This window comes from Hippocampus bargibanti, linkage group LG03 (genome assembly GCF_051943395.1).
Source record: "Hippocampus bargibanti isolate YZ-2025 linkage group LG03, ASM5194339v1, whole genome shotgun sequence".
In the NCBI taxonomy this organism is placed as follows: Eukaryota; Metazoa; Chordata; class Actinopteri; order Syngnathiformes; family Syngnathidae; genus Hippocampus; species Hippocampus bargibanti.
This window is the reverse complement of record NC_142736.1, coordinates 860420-881013: the sequence shown is the minus strand read 5'-3', so window position 1 is coordinate 881013 and position 20594 is coordinate 860420. Positions and strand designations below refer to the sequence as shown.

The 20594-nt window shown below is 39.4% G+C and overlaps 1 protein-coding gene across 3 annotated transcripts in view; it reads left to right on the top strand.

Moving 5' to 3' along the window:
- dhodh (dihydroorotate dehydrogenase) overlaps positions 1-20594 on the top strand; it is a 52540-nt gene extending 31946 nt beyond the window's left edge. For 2 of the 3 annotated variants that reach the window (XM_088991429.1, XM_088991428.1), the window contains exons 4-11: positions 10035-10247; positions 11271-11470; positions 12283-12365; positions 12498-12685; positions 12766-12879; positions 13780-13933; positions 14809-14968; positions 16126-20594. In XM_088991429.1, coding sequence (XP_088847555.1) covers positions 10137-10247; positions 11271-11470; positions 12283-12365; positions 12498-12685; positions 12766-12879; positions 13780-13933; positions 14809-14968; positions 16126-16198 — 1083 coding nt within the window. In that variant the 5' untranslated portion in view covers positions 10035-10136 and the 3' untranslated portion in view covers positions 16199-20594. Of the gene's footprint in view, positions 1-8718; positions 8809-10034; positions 10248-11270; positions 11471-12282; positions 12366-12497; positions 12686-12765; positions 12880-13779; positions 13934-14808; positions 14969-16125 lie in introns of those variants that run through there. The other variant, XM_088991427.1, reaches the window with a different exon arrangement.

Sequence of the window (20594 nt, the reverse complement as noted above, 5' to 3'; positions counted from 1 at the left end):
GAAAGAAATAAACTGTACTATATAATAAAGTCATTGTATTGACCTTTGTGATGGCCGTTGATGGCTTGATGGAATGAAGTGGCCGGTTTCATCAGCATTAAATATTTGATGAGGAACATAGCCTTCGTCTTTCACCATCTTGAGGAATGATCCCTTGGAGGTGCTTTCTCTGCCATAATTTTACCCACTTCCTCATCAATTGTGTTCTGTTTAGCTGGGTTGATAGCTTGTGCGGGTTATTTGTGGATCCTGATTGATGAGATATTTTAACCTTGCAGTCTACACTCTGCTTTTGAACTATCAAAGTTGAAACGAGTCCAAATGTCACTGTTTTCTATCCATTTTCTCACTCTCTATCTCTGTTGTCTGCCTGTCTCATTAATGTTTGAACCCCCCGCCCATCAATGCTGCGTTCTTGACCAATCACGTGGCTTTGACCAAAGACAGGGGGCGGGGAATAGAGGACAAAAAACAAGTCAACTGCCATTTCCTTGTTAGGAGAACGGGCGCGCTCGCAAACGACACATCCGTGTGTATCCCAAAAAATAGTTTGTATGCCAAGGTAAAATGTTAATAAATGTAACGTTCGTAAACCCGAAAAGTTCATAAGCCAAGGGGTTCGTAAACCGAGGTATCACTGTATCTTGTCGTTGGTTTTGGCCAATCTCTTGTCACGTTCCGTGGCCCACTTCCACTTGTGGCCCCCACAGAATCAATTGCGCCGCAATTGTGCCTGGCCGGGTGAATCACGTCTATGTGTAAATTGTTGGCGAGCCACTCTCCCTATCCTGACCTAGATCTCTGACAGTGAACAGCTGCTTCCTAAAGCGACGCCGTGCTGCCATCAGCAGAACAGCCAAGAGAGATGAACGTCAGATTGGAACCTTCCTTGAGCCTCTTGATGCAGCTCAGCGCCCTCTGCTTTGTTTAGGCCGTCCTCAAACACTTGGCAGCTAACAACTGCATATCTTCTTCATAATTTGATTCCATCCGTTCATTTTATGATCCACTTCTTCTCATGAGCGTCCCCTAGCTGTCTTTGGGCATTGTGGGTTTGTGCTCCCAATCCCGCCCAGGGTCAATTTAGAGTGCACCATCCGTGTTTTTTTGGAAACCGGAGCACCTGGAATCCATCCCTGTCACCACGCCAACAATTGATTGTAATTAAAAAGGTACCAAAATACTATTTCTCTGCGAACATGGGTGACGACCCCTGACCTGAACTGAAGCAAAGACAGGAACTCGTTTGGTGTTGCAACACCAGGCATAGTCCTGAAGGCTAGATTGGGATAATTTATTTATTTATTTATTTGTCTGTTTATTTATTTATTTATTTATTTATTTATTTATTTATTTATTTATTTATTTATTTGTCTATTTATTTATTTATTTATTTATTTATTTGTCTATTTATTATCTATGTGTCTATTTATTCAATTGTATTTATTTATTTATTTATTTTTATCTATTTATTTATTTATTTATCCGTTTATCTATTTATTTATTTATTTATTTATCCGTTTATCTATTATTTACATCGATGAAAAGGTTTCTTCAGCCGTCATCTGGACTTCTTTGAAGGACATTTCGCTTCTTATCCAAGAAACTTCGTCAGCAAACTATAGACTTACTGGTAGTTTCGGCCCTGTATATATATCCCTACTGTCCAGACGTGGTGGTGCCGGACTCTGTTATGACAGGTCCCTGCTTTCAGGTTGGGGGGAGCAGAGGACTAATCCATGCGGCTCCACTGATCGCTTCTATTGTCCTGACTAACGACTGGCCTGATTGCCCAATTTGGAGTGTAGAATTTGCAATGAAAAATGAACCACGAAATACGTGGGAAACTTTTGTGCTAGGTGTGTTTTCAACAAGTTTCGGTATTTTGGTTATTTATAGCATATATAGTATCATTTTAATGGTCCGGCCCACTTGACACCTCCCGAGGCCATATGCGGCCCATGATGTGAACATCACATGATGCTTTCTTCATGTCCCTAACTCAAGATGATCCAATAAACAGTGACCATAATCGATCCATCACCTTTTGTTCCGCCATTTGGACGCCACTCAGCAACCCGACATTTTTTGTCCTCGAATTCACACCTCTGTACGTCATATGTCAGTAAAACAAACCAATTAGCGCACGTCTGCCAGATGGCTATCAATCCAAAAGCTAATTTATTTACCTTCGACCAGCGCCACCGCTGTTGCTGTGGCGGATTAGCACCACTGACTTTAGATTAGATTGCGGAGGTGGGAAGGGGGGGGGGGGGGGCTGTGGAAATGCAGAGGAAGCAAGCAGATTATGACCAATAAGATATACAGTGATACCTCAGTTTACGAACGCTTTAGTTAACGAACCTTTCGCCTTACAAACATTAAAGTCGCGAGAATATAATCTTGACATACGAACGAGTTTTCGGGAAACACACGGAGCGCCACAATGGCTGGCGGACAAGTTTTCGGCAGGAAGAACATGAGAAAGCACGGCAACTTCACTCGGATATCATCAAGAGACAACTATATCAACGACCATCACAAAGGTCAATAAAATGACTTTATTAGACAGTACAGTTTATTTATTTAATTACAATACAACAGCACATTTATTATACATGAAAGCAGGTATATTTTGTGTAGTTTACAGACTTATTTAGTAGAAAATTATGTTTTATGGGGACCTGGAAACAGATTATTCTCATTTTTAATGGTTTCCTATGGGAAATTAATATTTGGAAGACACACTTTTCACCCTACACACTACACTTTCTGGGAACCAATTAAGTACGTAAACTGAGGTATCACTCTATCAAGCAAACCATAGTTACGTTTCTGTAAGGTACAAAAATGTATAGTTGTCTATTTGTTTTGCTTCTACAGATAATAATAATAATAATAATAATAATAATAATAATACATGTCATTCATAAGCGCCTTTCAAAACTCTCAAGGTCACTTTACAGTCACAGGATAAGTTTTTCTGTGGGTGAGCAGCGGCAGCCACACACGCCAGCGTTCACTCAACCCGGAAAGCTAGTTAATATATCGCTAATAGATAACCAGCCCGATAGCTGGCTAGATAGCTAGCCAGCTAATATATAGATCGCTAGATAGGCAACCAGCCAGCGAGACAGCTAATAAGAAATATTATATTAAACAAGTATTTATTGCAGTGATTTAAGACATTTTATATGAATAAAATTTCACTTTTTGCAGTGTATGACTTTACGGCGCTCATATTGTGTTGATTACCCCACAGTTAGATGAAGGTGCTTTAGGATCTTCTGAAGCCATTGTAGATCATCATTCAAGTAAGTGAGCGCGGAATTATGAATTGATCATGCAAATATTGAAAATAACCGTCAAGGGGATGAATTGGGGCCGTGTTTTCCCATCCCATTGGCTTCAATTGAGCTCTAATACCCATCCATCCAAACCCCCCCCCCCCCAACCTCACGCTCAAGCTCATCTAGTGACTGCTGACGAAGCCATTACTCGCCAGGTTAAAGCAGCTCTTTGGTTGCTCAGCTCAGCCGCTTCGTTAAGGTTATTTTTTGGGGTGTGGAGGGGGGGGGGGGGTCGCTGAGTGCAAAGGGTCAAGACATTGGGCATCTGGGATTACCATCGACCCGCCATCTGCCATTCACAATCACAAAAAGCAGAGTGGGGAAATCAGTTACCGAGGATAAATATCATACCCGTTTAAAGGGCAACCGACAGCATTTTTCTTTTGGTTTCCTAACTGACATCAGAAAAATGTTTGATAGCATCGAAAATACCCAAAACACGCAGACTGATATTTTTAGTCACATGCAAAACACCAAGAAAAATGACTTCAAGTGTCCCAAAACTGGGGAGATTCAGAAAGTCCCGCCCCCTTGTTGGTGACGTCACGCCAGGATACTCCTTCACAAACTGCCTTGCTCCAGAATCAAAACAATGGCTTCAGATTGGGAGAAGATGCTTTCTTGTTACTCATCCAGTTAGATATAGGATTCAAATAGTTCTGAAGAGGAAAGCATAAATGTGATTGCTATTAGCGAGCGATGCTAATAGCCGGTGCTCATGCCGGCAGGAGGGTAAACCGCTGCCGTGTCATCGGGTCGGGAACTTGAGCTATCGCTCACCGGGTCTTCGTGGTCTCACTCATTATCTCATCTCCCTTTTGTAACCTCGCTCATGATTGATGATGTCGCTGTCTGATGACACCAAGACAAAACACCACCGAGATCATCTTTCGTCCTCGTAAGCAACTCAGCAGACTCCGTGAGGTCCACGGTAGGGGAGGCGAGTGGTTTTCTGTCACATGCAGAGTTCAGCCTCAAATGTGTGCATGGGGTGGTTGCTTTTGCGCGTCAAATCAATCAAAGGTACCATCAGAAGACCAAAAAAAAAAAAACGGATGAATGGCGCTTTTGAATAATAATAATAATAATAAATTTACTTTATTATACAGTGCAGTGTATTTCAGAATCAGAATCAGAAAACTTTTATTCGGCCCACAATGGGGAAATTTGCAGTCCACAGCACCAATTGAAAGGAGATGAGGTGGGGGGTTGAAAGGTTAGAAAACAAGATATTCTAAGCATAACAAAATGAAAATGTCAACTGTATACTTTTCTTTTATTACAATACAATAGCACATATACATAGAATAAGGTATGTTATGTGTAGTTTTAAGGCTTATTTAGTTGAAAAGTATATTTTATGGAGACCTGGGAACAGATTATTCTCATTTTCATGGTTTCCTATGGGGAATTAATTTTTGGGATACACACTTTTCGCCTTACACACTCTGTCTGGGAACCAATTAAGTTAGTAAGCCAAGGCCCCACTGTAATAATAATAATAATAATAATAATAATAATAATAATAATAATAATAATAATAATAATAATAATAATAATAAATTTCATTTAGAAGCGCCTTTCAAAACTCTCAAGGTCACTTTACAGTCACAGGATCAGTTTTTCTGTGGGTGAGCAGCGGCAGCCACACGCGCCAGCGTTCACTCAACCCAGAAGTACCTCAAATAGTTAGAAAGCTAGCTAGCTAATAGATAGTTAGCTAGATAGCTAGACAACCAGCCAGCCCACTACTAGATAGCTAGCCTGATAGCTAGAGCACTAATATATAGCTATCTAGATAGCTAGCCAGCCAGCTAGACCGCTAATAGATCGCTAATAGCTAGCTAATAATAAGAATAATAATCATAATAATAATAATAATAATAATAATAATACAGTAAATTCTCATTATATATATATATATATATATATATATATATATATATTATCTACTCGGGAGTCGGAAAAAAATATCGATATAACCGGACTATCGATATATCTGATCCTGTGGCATGTAAATTTTCTCCTTGCGTTCATAGAAATAGTATCGTAATAAGCAGTACTATCGATATAACTGATATCGATATGAGACTTAATAATAATAATAATAATAATAATAATAATAATAATAATAATAATAATAATAATAATAATAATAATACATTTAATTTCTAAGTGCCTTTCAAAACTCTCACTTTACAGTCAGTTTTTCTATGGGAATGAAGCAATTATCATATTACCGGATTACAACGTGAAGCTTTATAGAAGCTAATTTTCTTCTGTCCCAAGACTGAAACATGTCTGTTTGATTTAACATTGTTACATTTCCGACTTTTATGACATATTATCTGATAAATATGTAACGGCGTTGTACACTTAGGTTATTAAATTATGAAGGAAGTGACGCAACGGCGCACAGTATGGCACTATGTCCCGCCCATAGTTTCCAGAACAATCTCGAGGAGATTCAGGGTGAGTCGCAATTTTCTGTTGGTCTCGATTAACGCGCATTTTCATGACAATATCTTATTTTGTTTCCCCTTTTGTACTGTCTAGTGTTATCTAATTAGTTCCCTTATTCATTTCGAGTCCAGATTACTTTTTGTGTCATTATTTACTTCACGTTTTGTCGAGTGGAACTTTGGAGCGCATGTGCTTCATAGTGCTTTTCTATTGCGCAGTTAATCACAAGACGAAACCCATGCGACTTCACCCATCCCTTCTGCCATACTGTGTTGCAGGTAATAATTGTTTCATTTCGTTTTTATTGAACAATATTTAGTTTCTTGTGTCGTGTTTCATTTGCCCGTGAGTGTCCGTGGCGGGTGGCGCCATTACAAGCGCACCGCGTGTTCTGCCGAGTCTCCGCCCATGATGCCTTCAGGGACATCTTGTAAATAACAGTGAACTTGTGTTGTATTCTCTTTTTCTGTAAATAACCACTATACGATCACACGTTGTTAATTCTGTTTTGTTATCTACAATGTTTTGCATTTGAGAACAATCTCGAGGAGATTCAGGTTAATCACAAGACGAAACCCATGCGACTTCACCCATCCCTTCTGCCATACTGTGTTGCAGAAATAAAAGAAATAAAAAGACACATCCACGCGTCTCGTCTTCATTAATACGGCAGCATCGTGGGGATGAAGACAGTCACTGTTGTGACACCCGTCACAAATAGAACTCGTGGCTCTGAAGATATTGAGTCTGATGGCTCCGTTGTTTCCGAATGTCTCTGCGAGCTACTCAGGCTAACAAATCAGCTAACTTGTGCTAACTTTGTTTTTTTTCCATTGAAACAATGATCCTCAGTTCTGTACAAAGTACATGAAGACAGATACCTCATTATGTATGCAAAACGGGACAAAACAAGTCCTGGACTGGATACACTATGCCCCCCCCCCCCCTGCAAGCTGGCATTTAGTTACAAGTTGGCCAAGAAAACAAGGCGACCAACGCCAGGGTGGGGGGGGGGGGGGCCTCATCTCTGACCTCAGAGTCACATGAAACATTCAATGCATCCAAAGGTCCTTGCCAGGAGTGTTAACAGCGGTATTTTCCTTCCTCCCCGCTCACTTAAAGGACAACCGACGTCTCCGGACAAGTTGTGTCCATAATTTGTAAAATTGGATTGGATTGGATATGCCTTTATTAGTCTATTATTATTTTATTTATATTTGTCTTTATTATTGGCTTCAAATGACTTCTACTGGGCGTATTTTAATAAGATTCCACCGCATATAGCTATATTTTACGTTTTAAGACTTGCGCTGAACATTCAGGAAGTCTTGTTTTTGAGTTGGAGACGAGTCCGTACGTGACGTCGGAAAAGGACCGCCTGCTCACCTTAAAAAAGACGCATTGTAGATTTTTTGCAGATTTTGGACACTTTAAGTCTTTTTTATTGGTATTTTAGATGCTATAAAACGTTTTTCTGGTGTCAGTTAAAAAACAAAAAAGTGACGTCGGTTGTCCTTTAAATGATTACTTATTCTGATTCTGACAGTGGTTAGCGTGTTGAACTCATGGTTTGGCACTACCGGGTTCGATTGCACCTCTGGCGTCCCTTTGTGGAGTTAGCATGTTTTCACCAGGCCAGCACGGCTGTTCTCTGGGTACTCCGGGTTTCCTATCTTAATTTATTTTAATTTTTTTAATTTTAATTTTAATTTTAATTTTAATTTTAATTTTAATTTTCAGTCTCAGTCTCAGTCCCAGTCCCATTTATGATGATTTATCAAATGGCCAGCAACTTCCGGTTGTAAATGACGGCTTCTCAAGCAGCAAATGATGCCCTCTAGTGGACAGTTCTTGAACTACCTCCATTTCATCACAAACAAACATAGAGAAATAACCTACAAACTTTACCACCGTTGCTATCGTGTTAAACATAAGATACGGTCCTTACAGGATATATCTTGTACATGTTGTGAAGCTGAGCCTCAAACTGCAACTCACCTCTTCTGGGCTTGTCCCGAAACTACTCGCTTCTGGAAACTCTTTGTCAAATATGTTCAATGTAAAATCACTTCTCCGTTCATATTTCATTACAAAGACATGCTGTTTGGATATTACAATAAGACCAACGATAAATATTTCATTATTAATTTATTACTTTTTCTTGCCAGACATCATATTCATAAATCTAAATTTTGTGGGAGGAAACCCCTATTTGTAATATTTCAAAATGAAATGAAACTATATCAGAAAACAATTCCACCATCTGCCGACCCAAACGCTATCAAAACACATGATTTGTTGCTGAAATATGACATAGGGTGATGTGCTTGCCGATTCATCTGGTGCTCCCCCCCCCCCATCTCTTTTTTGTCAATTTCACTATGTTGTGCAGACTCGAAGAAATGTTAAAAACCCTGGCACCCCCCTCCCCCCGCTCTCTCTCTCTCTTCTATTTTTTCTTCTCTCCTCTTTTTTCTTCTTGTATAATGATTATCTGTCAGGAACTCCTATTTCCTGTACGATCAGGTACTGTCTCTTACGCGATTATGTCACCTAATGTATGTTACTGTCTATTACGCAATTATGCGATTATGTCACCTAATGTATGTTGCCAACTATTTGGAAAATAATATAAAATAGTATATAAGTATGCAGAAAGATTTGCTGTGACACACCTCAGATTTACTTCTAGAAGCTCCACGAGCTATTCAAAACCAATGGTTTTGTTTGCTTTTGTTGTGTTTTGTTTGCAGTGTTGTTTGTTTGTTTCTGTTGCTTTGTATGTTTGCATGCCATTTGAATAAATAAAAAAAAATAAAAATAAAAAAAACCTCCCTTCTCGTTGGCCATGTTAAATGACGTGTTGAAATCTCGCGATATGATGACGTTTTCTTCCCCGCCCAACCACGCGTGTTTGTACTTTTCATGGAAGACTGAGCTGACGGTGTCCGTTCACTGAATGTCAAACTGAGTCGCGATGGCGGCACATTTAAAGGTAAAATGAGACTTTCATTTCGTTTTATCACGGACATAAGAGGGGAAATATGGTTCTTTTAGCCACACTGTTGCCAAGCAGAACAAGCAGCAAAACAGGCTTTGTGGGAGTTCGTCGGAAATGGTATCCGTTGTTGTATTAGCGCCTTGAGCTATAAATATTTCATGGCGATCTATAACATTGTTTTCTGATACAAAACCGATGGAAAAAATTGCTATGACACCGCTAATCCAAATCACACAACATTCAGTGCGTTGACTTCAAATATTTATCCGTCGTCTTTTTTCCCCGTTAGATCAACCGCCGAGGTTGAAGGAAGTGACAAGCCTTAAAGGACAACCAACATCACTTTTTTGTTTCCTAACTGACTCCAGATAAACGTTTTATAGCATCTAAAATAGCCAAAACACGCACTATGATATTTTTAGTCAAATGCAAAGCACCAATAAAAATGACTTAAAGTGTGCTGAAACTGCAAAAAAAGGAAACCGGAAGTGGCCAGTTTAAGGAGGTCCCGCCCCCTTGTTCGTGGCGTCACCCCAAGACGTCTTGCCTTGCTGGAGAATCAAAACAATGGCTTCAGATTCGGAGAATATGCTTTCTTGTTACTCATCCAGTTATTAATATGATTCAAATAGTTCATAAGAGGAAAGCATATTGCAATCGATTAAAGAATTTATTCCGTGCCATTTTGAGGCAATGGGGGGGGGGGGGAATCGATCACCAGAAAAAAGGCAGAAAATGGCGACCAAGCTCCATGTAAGGAATTAATCAGCCCGTTTCCACAGGCTGATTAATTCCTTACATGGAGCTTTGTCGCCCTCTTCTGCCTCTTTTTGGTGCAACACGAAGTTTTCAGACCTAAACAAGTACAGCAAAATGCATTGACGTGATGGTAGGACTGCTACAATGTGTCCTTTTTCGGTCAGGGGCGTTCCTTCAGTGACGTAGGGTGAGGACTCGTCACCAACTCAAAAACAAGACTTCCGGAATATTCTGCGCGAGTCTTAAAACATAAAATATTTGTAAAACGTGGAATCTTTGTAAAATACGCTTAGTAGAAGTCATTTGAAGCCATTTTACAAATTATGGACACAACTTATCCGGAGATGTCGGTTGTCCTTTAAAGGCCAAAAGACAGAAAGGTACTGTCCATAATCGGAATTTTATGAAGCGATCCAGTACGTTCATATTGGTGTGAACTTTTCTCCGGGCTGTGTGTACAGAAGCAGCTAAAAGAAGCAGCAAAAATCATCAGTTCGGGTAGCCTCCTCTTTGCCTCCTACCTGACCGTGGTGGGAGATGAGCGTTTCTATGCCAACCAACTGATGCCCCTGCTGCAAAGGCTAACGGGGGCAGAGACGGCCCACATGCTCGCGGTGAAAATGATCAGCCTTGGTTTGGTTCCTCTCAACCGCTATCAAGATCCCGAGTCGCTGGTGAGTCCATTTTCTTGTTTAAAGGACAACCGACACCTCCTGGACAAGTTGTGTCCATAATTTGCAAAATGACTTTTACTGAGCGTATTTTACAAAGATTCCAGCGCATATAGCTAGCTATATTTTACCTTTTAAGACTTGTGCTGAATATTTAGGAAGTCTTGTTTTTGAGTTAATGAAGATCCCCTACGTGACGTCACGGAAGGAATGCCCCTGACCGAGAAAGCGACACACAATGCATTTTGGGTACCTTGTTTCGTCTGAAAACACCGTGTTGATGGCAAAATTAGAAGGAAAACGACATAAATAATGCGATTGTGAATCGTTGTGTGTGACAGCCAATTGCGGTAACACGCATAAAGAAGGTGTAAGTTGACACAAATTCCCAGCGAACAAATCAGCCCATTTTCAACGGAGCTTGTGCACCATCTTGGGAATTTTCTGGGCACTACATTGAAGTCCAGATGGCTCGAATTGATACGGAAGGACTTCTTGAATCGATTGCAAACATTTATGCTTTCCTCTTCAGAACTATTTGAATCATATTCATAAATGGATGAGTAACAAGAAAGCATCTTCTCCCAATCTGAAGCCATTGTTTTGATTCTGGAGCAAGGCAGTTTGTGAAGGAGTATCCTGGCGTGATGTCACAAACAAGGAGGCGGGACTTTCTGAATTGGCAAAATGGCGTTTTCGTTTTTATTATGTTTGTTAAAGTCATTAGTGCCGAGAGGACAGTAATTTCATCTGTGCTGTATGTCATGCATATTAGCATATTTGACAATAAAGATGACTTTGACGAACAAGGGGGCGGGACTTTCTGAATCAGCCCAATTCCGAGCTGATTTTGTGGCAGTTTTGAGACATTTTTATTGGTGTTTTGCATTTGACTAAAAATATCAGCCTGCGAGTTTTGGGTATTTTAGATGCTATAAAACGTAGGAAACAAAAAAATGGTGTCAGTTGTCCTTTAAAGACAAAATCGCGTCCTCTTGAACTACGTTGATCCTCTGATGTGTGCAGGGAGTTGACGTCCTGGGCTTAAAGTTCAAAAACCCCGTCGGGATCGCAGCAGGCTTCGATAAGCACGGAGAAGCGGTGGACGGTTTGTACAAAATAGGCTTTGGCTTCGTCGAAGTCGGGACAGTCACCCCCAAACCGCAAGACGGCAACCCCAAACCGCGTGTTTTCCGACTGGCGGTGGACCAGGCCATCATCAACAGGTACTGGTGAAGATCCGTATACTTTTGTATACATGAAGATAAATGTTGTCCGTTCAGGTCACGTATATCGCAAACAGCCTTGTGACGACTGAAAGTGACACAAAATGGAACAAAATAGACAGGATTTATAAAATATTTTAAATGTTGGACAAAATATTATTTTCGTGTGACTGTAAAGTGACCTTGAGAGTTTTGAAAGGTGTTTCTAAATCAAATTTATTATTATTATTATTATTATTATTTTTATTATTATTATTATTATTATTATTATTATTATTATTATTATTGTTGTTATTGCTATTGTTATTATTATTATTGTTATTCTTATTACTATTGTTATTACTATTACAGTAAAGTCTCGTTATATCGATATCGGTTATATCAATAGTACCGCTTATTACGATACTATTTCTATGAACGCAAGGACAAAATTACATGCGCGCAGGGTCGGATGTATCGATAGTCCCGGTTATATCGATATTTTTTCGGACTCCCGAGAATATCGATATAACGAGACTTTACTGTATTACTATTTTTAGTATTATTATTAGTATTTTTATTTTTATTATTATTATTATTATTATTATTATTATGTTCAAAGAAAGATATATATATATATTTCAAAGAAAAAAAATATATAAAAAATATATACATTTTTTACTATACAGTATATATTTTTTGTACTATTTATTTTTCCTATACATATATTTATGTACTACTAAAATGTGAGTTTTTTTCCAATATGTTGATCTTTCAATGCTTTAGTCATAAAAATCGCGCGTGTGTGTGTGTGTGCGCGCGCTTCTGTCTAGGTACGGTTTCAACAGCTGCGGCGTTCGAGAAGCGCAGCAGAGGTTGCAAGACCGCCAGGCAGCTCAACGGGAGCAAACAAGAGGTTTGATCGTCCTCGTTGTGGATTCTCTCTCTGAATTTGTATTTTTTGCGTTTGCCCTGCTTGACTCACACGTGTGATGACGCACTGTTTTGTTTTCCTGTCTTTTATCTTGATGTTTTTTTAAATTTCTAGCTGGCCTTCCCCTGGGCATCAACCTGGGGAAGAACAAGCAGTCCCAGGATGCTCGGGCAGATTACTTGGAGGGGATGAACGCGCTAGGCCCCCTGGCGGACTACCTCGTGGTGAACGTCAGCAGTCCCAATACGCCCGGCCTCCGTGACCTACAAGGCAAAACTGAACTACGTCGCCTTTTACATTTGGTATGTCGCAACCGCAGCTAAAACAAAGCAAAAAAAAGCAACATTATCTTATTTTAACGTATAAATGTGGCCTCAAAAAGGTGTTGAAGGAGCGCAATGGGATGCAAGGAAGTCACAAGCCTCCGGTGCTGGTCAAGATCGCGCCTGACCTCAGCGCGCAGGACAAACGGGACATTGCTGACGTGGTGACTGAGGTTTGATGTTAATCATCATCTTGAGTCCATATCGCTTCCGTTTATTATCAGCAAGTTTTTTTGAAATTTTATTTTAAATTAGCATTCCTGCAGATCGTTCAAAACTCTTTTAAGGCATAGAAATGATTTCCTTTGTGATTTTCGAGGTGACATCAAGTAACGGTCTCAGGCAATAGAAGAGGTTGAACAACTTCTGTTGATTTGGATTAATGAAAAGCAGCTAGCGGGGGACAGTGTGAGTGAGGGTATTATTGCCAAGAAAGCACAGCAACTTCACTCGGATATCATCAAGAGGCAACTACTTCAATGACCATCACAAAGGTCAATAAAATGACTTTATTATACTGTACAGTTTATTTCTTTGATTACAATTCAATAGCACATTTATTATACATAAAATAAGGTATATTTTGTGTAGTTTTTAAGGCTTATTTAGTAGAAAATTATGTTTTATGGGGACCTGGGAACGGATTATTTTCATTTTAATGGTTTCTTATGAGAAATACATGTTTGGCAGACGAACTTTTCACCTTACCTTAAATACCTTATGTATTTATTTGCTTTAATCGTTTGGTTTACTTATTTTGTTTGTTATTTATGTATTATTCATCTTCATTTTGTTTGTTATTTATGTATTATTCTTATTCATATTTATTTATTTTGTCAGTTTAATCGGTTTATTTGAGTTGGTATTTATTTTGGTTTATTTATTTATTTAGTTACCCTTTTATTATTTATTTAGTTACCCTTTATTCATTCATTTTTCTCTATTTCATTTTTTATTTAATTGCTTGATTTGTTTATTTATCTATCAGAATCAGAAAGCCTTTAATAGTCCCACAATGAGGAAATTTGCATATCTGTTTATTGATTTATTTATTTTTTAATTTATTTTTGCAGCTAGGAGTGGACGGCTTAATGGTGTCCAACACAACGGTGTCCCGGCCGGGGGTGCTACAAGATCCTCAAAGGTGTGAGACGGGCGGGCTGAGCGGCCAACCTCTCAAAGACATGTCCACAAACACCGTCAGTGAAATGTACACACTCACAAAAGGTACAGGGAGATGTCTTTTACAGTAATACCTCGGTTTATGAAACCTTTGGCTTACGAACTTTTTGGTTTACGACCGTTAAATTGATGAAAATTTTACCTTGGCATACAAACTATTTTTTGGGATACACACGGAGTGCCACAATGAGTGATGTGTCGTTCGCGAACGTGCCCGTTCTCCGAACAAGAAACTAGCTTTTTTTTTGTCCTCTGTTCCCCGCCCCCAGTCTTCGGTTTAAGCCACGTTAAACATGAAAGAGACAGGCAGACGACACAGAGAGAGAAAATGGAAAGAAAACAGTGACATTTGGACTTGTTTCGACTTTGATAGTTCAAAAGCAGAGTGTAGACTGCAAGGTTAAAATTCCCATCAATCAGGCTCCACAAATAACCCGCACAAGGAACAAGGTAAAATTATGGCAGAGAAAGCACCTACAAGGGATCATTCCTCAAGATGGTGAAAGACGAAGGTTACGTTCCTCATCAAGTGTTGAATGCTGAGGAAACCGGCCACTCCATTCCATCAAGCCATCAACGACCATCACAAAGGTCAATAAAATGACTTTATTAGACAGTGCAGTTTATTTCTTTAATTATACTACCATAGCACATTTATTATGCATAAAATAAGGTATATTTTGTGTAGTTTTAAGAATTATTTAGTAGAAAAGTATGTGTTATGGGGACCTGGGAACGGATTATTCTCATTTGAATTGTTTCCTATGGGAAATTAATTTTTGGGATACACACTTTTCGCCTTCCACACTCTGTCTGGGAACCAATTAAGTTCGTAAGCCAAGGTACCACTGCATTTCTTTTTCTTACCCCTCCTCCTTTGCAAAGTGACATTCAGTGTCAGTGTGACGATGTCGTCGTAGGGAAAGTGACAATCATCGGAATCGGCGGCGTGGCCAGCGGACAGGACGCCATGGATAAAATCCGCGCCGGTGCATCGCTGGTTCAGATTTACACAGCTCTGGCCTATCAGGGTCCGCCAGTCGTGACCAAGATAAAACGGGAATTGGAACAGCTTCTGAGGTGAGTGTGAGTCCGCCTTTTTATAATAATAATAATAATAATAATAATAATAATAATAATAATAATAATAATAATAATAATACGTTTTTCATTTTATTTTTATAATAATAATAATAATACGTTTTTCATTTTATTTTTATAATAATAATACATTTTTCATTTCTTCGAATTCAACTACGGCGACGATTCCAAAAATGTTGCTCGGGTGAAACGATGGAGTCGCTAGCTAGCGCTAGCGAGAGTAGCATGTAGCCGCCCGTTGCTAAATATGTTCCGGGTTTTGCTCCCAACTCAAAAATCGCAATTTCCGTCAGAGCGTCTCGATGCCGACAAATAAACAAAACTTATTTCAAGTTATCAGACATTTTCAGATCGAAATTGAGTTAGGAGTACAGTTATACCTTGGCTAATGAACTTATTTGGGACCCAGACAGAGTGTGTAAGGCGAAGTGTGTATCCCAAAAAATAAATTCCCATAGGAAACCATTCAAATGAGAATAATCCGTTCCCAGGTCCCCATAAAACATAATTTTCTACTAAATAAGCCTTAAAACTACACAAAATATACCTTATTTTATGTATAATAAATGGGCTATTGTATTATAATTAAAGAAATAAACTGTACTATATAATAAAGTCATTTTAATGACCTTTGTGATGGTCGTTGATGGCTTGATGGAATGGAGTGGCCGGTTTCATCAGCATTAAACACTTGATGAGGAAACTTAGCCTTCATCTTTCACCATCTTGAGGAATGATCCCTTGTAGGTGCTTTCTCTGTGATAATTTTATCTAGTTCCTCATCAATTGTGTTCTGTTTAGCTGGGCTGCGTTCTTGACCAATCATGTGGCTTTAACCGAAGACTGGAGACGGGGAATATAGGACAAAAACAGTCGGCTGCCATTTTGTTCTTAGAAGAACGGGCTCATTCGCGAACGACACATCACTCATTGTGGCAGTTCCGTGTACGAAAAAAGTTCATATGCCAAGGTAAAATTTTCATAAATGGAACGTTTGTAAACCGAAAAGTTTGTAAACCGAGGTATCACTGTATTCCCTAAAAATAACTAACACGCCAAAATGTTTTATTATTTATTTATTTATTTACTTACTTATTTATGTATGTCTTTTTATTTCTTTATTTTTTTTTTTATAGAGAACAAGGATTTAGCAGCGTTTCCGAAGCCGTCGGGGCAGACCACAGAGGATTGGATGGTCGCGCTTGCTAGCAAAAGCCCGCTAAGGACCGTTCACTCCAAATTTATGTCCCCGTCGTCACTGCAATCAGGTTTTCCTCCACCTAGACAGAATTTTATCTTTTATTTTTCGGCTTTTTTTCTTTTTTTCACTGTTGAAACCACTTCTTTTTCCCCTGCCTCCTTGTAGGCATTGTCCAATTTTCTTTTTCTATCCGATTGTCTTGTTTCTGGGTACCAGAAGTCAATCGCAGGTCACTTTAAAGGACAACCGACACCTCCGGACAAGTTACGGCCATAATTTGTAAAATCACCTCAAATGACTTCTACTGAACGCATTTGACAAAGATTCCAGCGCATAAAGCTATATTTTAAGACTGCCGCTGAATATTCATGAAGTCTTGTTTTTGAGTTGATGACGATGCCCTAAGTGACGTCACGGACGGAACGCCCCTGACCGACAAAGCGACACGCAATGCATTTTGGGTACTTTTTTTTTCGTTTGAAAACACCGTGTTGATGACGAGATTAGAAGGAAAATGACATAAATAACGCGATGGTGAATCGTTGTGTGTGGCAGCCAATTGCGGTAACGCGCATAAAGAAGGTGTAAGTTGACACAAATTCCCAGCGAACATATCAGCCCATTTCCAACGGAGCTTGTGCGCCATCTTGTGCATTTTCTGGGACGCTACATTGCTGTCGTTGACGGCTCGAATTGACATGGGAGGACTCCTTTAATCGATTGCAAACATTTATGCTTTCCTCTTCAGAACTATTTGAATCATATTCATAACTGGATGAGTAACAAGAAAGCATATTTTTCCGAATCTGAACTCTCTGAAGCCATTGTTTTGATTCTGGAGCGAGGCAGTTTGTGAGTAACAACTAGCCCTAACAAGTCACCTGTCAATCACGCTGTTGATATGTCAGATGTCAGACGACAACAGCTAGCTCTTTTTTATTGCTTCCGGAGCCCAATTCTGCTGTTGTGTGTCTCTATTTTATTTTCCCTGTTTATGAAAGCAGTTACATCACATCGAGGAGAAAAAAAAAAACGGAACTAAAAGCGGAATCTGTTTTAAGATTCATCATCTTTTCACATCATTGAAAATAATTAACTGATGCGAAGCGTCGCATGTTTTATTGATTCAATCACTCATGCGAACTTTCCACCTGACGTGACTAGCGTGCGCAATTCATCAAAATATGGTATTAAACTATTGTTAGGGTTCCAAAGCAGGGTCACAGTTTAAAGATAACATTTTAAAGCCGTATTGAGTTTTCAAAGTTGGGTTGTAAACTTGTTCCAAGGTCCAATCGTAGGATTTTAAACTAGGGTTTGGGTTTTAATTTGAGTTTTTAAACTGGGATTAGCATGTGAAATGAGGGTTATGGTTTCAAATTGTGCTTTGAAACTAGGGTTAGGGTTTCCGAGTACATTTTCATCTGAGGGTTATGGATACAAATGAGGGTTTTTAAAATATTGTTGCTATTTCGGAGGACGGTTTTTAACTAGTACAGTGATGCCTCAGCTCACGAGTTTAATTGGTTCTCAGACAGAATGTGGAAGGCGAAAAGTGTGTATCCCAAAAATTAATTTCCCATAGGAAACCATGCTAATGAGAATAATCGTCTTTTTCGATGATCTCCTTCTGCTCAACCATAATTTGTCACTGCTCACCCACAGAAAAAAATATCCAGTGACTGTAAAGTGTCCTTGAGAGTTTTGAAAGGCGCTTATAAATGAAATGTCTTATTATTATTATTATAATTTTCTTTTGTGCCCTCTTCGGCTTAAAACTAGCCTGTGGTGGGGTCTTTTTCGGTCCCATAATAGCAAAAGTAGTCCACTCCATAACAAACCACGTCTGCACTCACAGAAAGGGGTGTCGAAAACTAGTCCGCCAGCCACCGTGGCGCAGCGTGGCTTGCTTCGTCCGCAAAAAAACTAGTTCGTCAGCCCAGACAATATGCGTGTGAATTTAATGTTTGTGAGGCAAAAAGTTCGTGAGCGATAGCATTCGTAAACTGAGGTGTCAACAATTTTTTATTGCTGGCATACCAAGCTGTAATGGCCACTCAATTTAAGTGCAGGAGTGCGAGTTTGAATTGAAGAGACAGTCAGATGAATTTATTTATTAAAAAAAAAAACATTGACATGAACTGCAAACCCAGCACACCTGCGACAAGCACATTGCTCGTTGCTGATGTTTGTTCTGATGGACAGGTGAAATCGCTCGGGCCAGGTGCTCTTTCTCGATCAGTCATCGAGTTGACATTTTGGTGAGGTGTGCCAGACAAATGCAGCTGGATCGCAAATGTCACGGGGAGCCTCTGTTGCGCCACTCGGACACAGAAAATACGTTTCGACATGCACTTGACGCAAGTGTATGTTTTACTACAGTAAAGTCTCGTTATATCGATATTCAAGGGAGTCCGAAAAAATATCGATATAACCGGGACTATCGATATATCCGACCCTGTTTGCATGTAATTTTCTCCGTGCGTGCATAGAAATAGTATCGATATAACCGGGACTATCGATATATCCGATATCGATATAACGAGACTTTACTGTATTTTAGTTGTATTTCTATGTGTTGCTAAAATTGGATTTTCGGTGATGACCAGTTTACCACTAGCTAGATAGCTAGCTAACATTTATGTTCAAATGTACCGTTTTTTTTTTTTTGCCTTTTTTTCTTTGAATTTGCTGCTTTTTTACATTGTGGATTTGCTGTTAGTCATTTGTTCTTGTCGTTTTCCCTCGAGGGCCACCAACCAGCTATTGCGCGCCCCCGACTCAACACCCCCCCAAGCTATCGCTGCCTTTGCCCTGACTTGAGCCAAAAACAGACCTCGGCCACAGGTGGTCGCTGCACTTTATTGCTTATGACACATGCGTCTCGCCTTAAGTGCTTGGAGAGACAATTAAAAATGCATCAGCAGCGTGCAACGAGAGGGCTGAAAAGGACACCGGAACAGACAGCGGTGCCGGTATGTAACCTTGCTTTTTGCCCACAACCTCTCATACCTTGTCCACGAGGCTTTTTTTTTTATTGTACTGTGGACTAAGGACATACACAAACGCACAATGCAGATATTTAGGAAACAACCTACAGTGGTACATTGGCTTACGAACTTAATTGTTTCCCCGAGAGAGTGTGTAAGGCGAAAAGTGTGTATGCCAAAAAATAATTTCCCATAGGAAACCATTAAAATGAGAATAATCCGTTCCCAGGTCCCTATAAAACATAATTTTCCAAGCCTTAAAACTACACAAAATATACCGTATTTTATGTCTAATAAATGTGCTATGGTATTATAATTAAAGAAATAAACTACTATATAATAAAGTGGTTTTATTTACCTTTGTGATCGTTGGTCGTTGATGGCTTGATGGAATGGAGTGGCTGGTTTACTCAGCATTAAATACTTGATGAGGAACGTAGCCTTCTTCTTTCACCATCTTGAGGAATGATCCCTTATAGGTTCTCTGCCATAATTTTACCTAGTTCCTCATCAATTGTGTTCAGTGCTGCGTTCTTGACCAATCACATGGTTTTAACCGAAGACTGGGGGTGGGGAATAAAGGACCAAAACAAGCCGGCTGCCATTTTATTGTTGGGGAGAAAGGGCTCGTTCGCGAACGACACATCACTCATTGTGGCGCTCCGCGTGTATCCCGAAAAATAGTTCGTATGCCAAGGTAAAATTGTCATAAATTTAACGTTCGTAAACCGAAAAGTTCGTAAGCCAAGGTATCACTGTAGCTGTGTTTGAGGCAATAAGTTTTTTTGTCTTCTACAAGAAAAAGATGCTAAAATGGCAGCAAAAGGCCTTTATTGTCATGCCACACATAAAGACAAAAGACTGAAATCTATCTCCTCGCGCAACACAAAGATTTGATCATACAACAAAATTGTGTCATCGCCCGATTGTTTATGAGTTCTTGACTTTGATGGGTTTCTCGCCAAATTTTTATTGTATGTTTGGCATACGGCGAAACTCCATTTTTGCTGCAAAATGGCGACAACGTCTTTAAACCGGAAAGGATCACAAAGTACCAACAACGTGCTACTAGCATATACACGATCATCAATCCATAAAACGACTGAAGTTCACGATACGAAGAAACTAGCGCAAACTGCCGTGACATCACACACAGGTAAGCAAACATGCAAAAAGCACTTGATACAAACATTATCAAGTCACTTTTTCAGTTTTTATACAACATGATAAGTACGTATAAAGGAACACAAACAAATTGTAAGTCGCCGAGCAGAAACGCAAAGCGTTCAATTTCGCTGTCTGGGAGCATTGATTAAATAAATAAACACTAATAACTAAATAAACTAACAAATGGATAAAAGAACACACAGATAAATAAATAAATACACAAATAAACACATAAGTAAATACATAA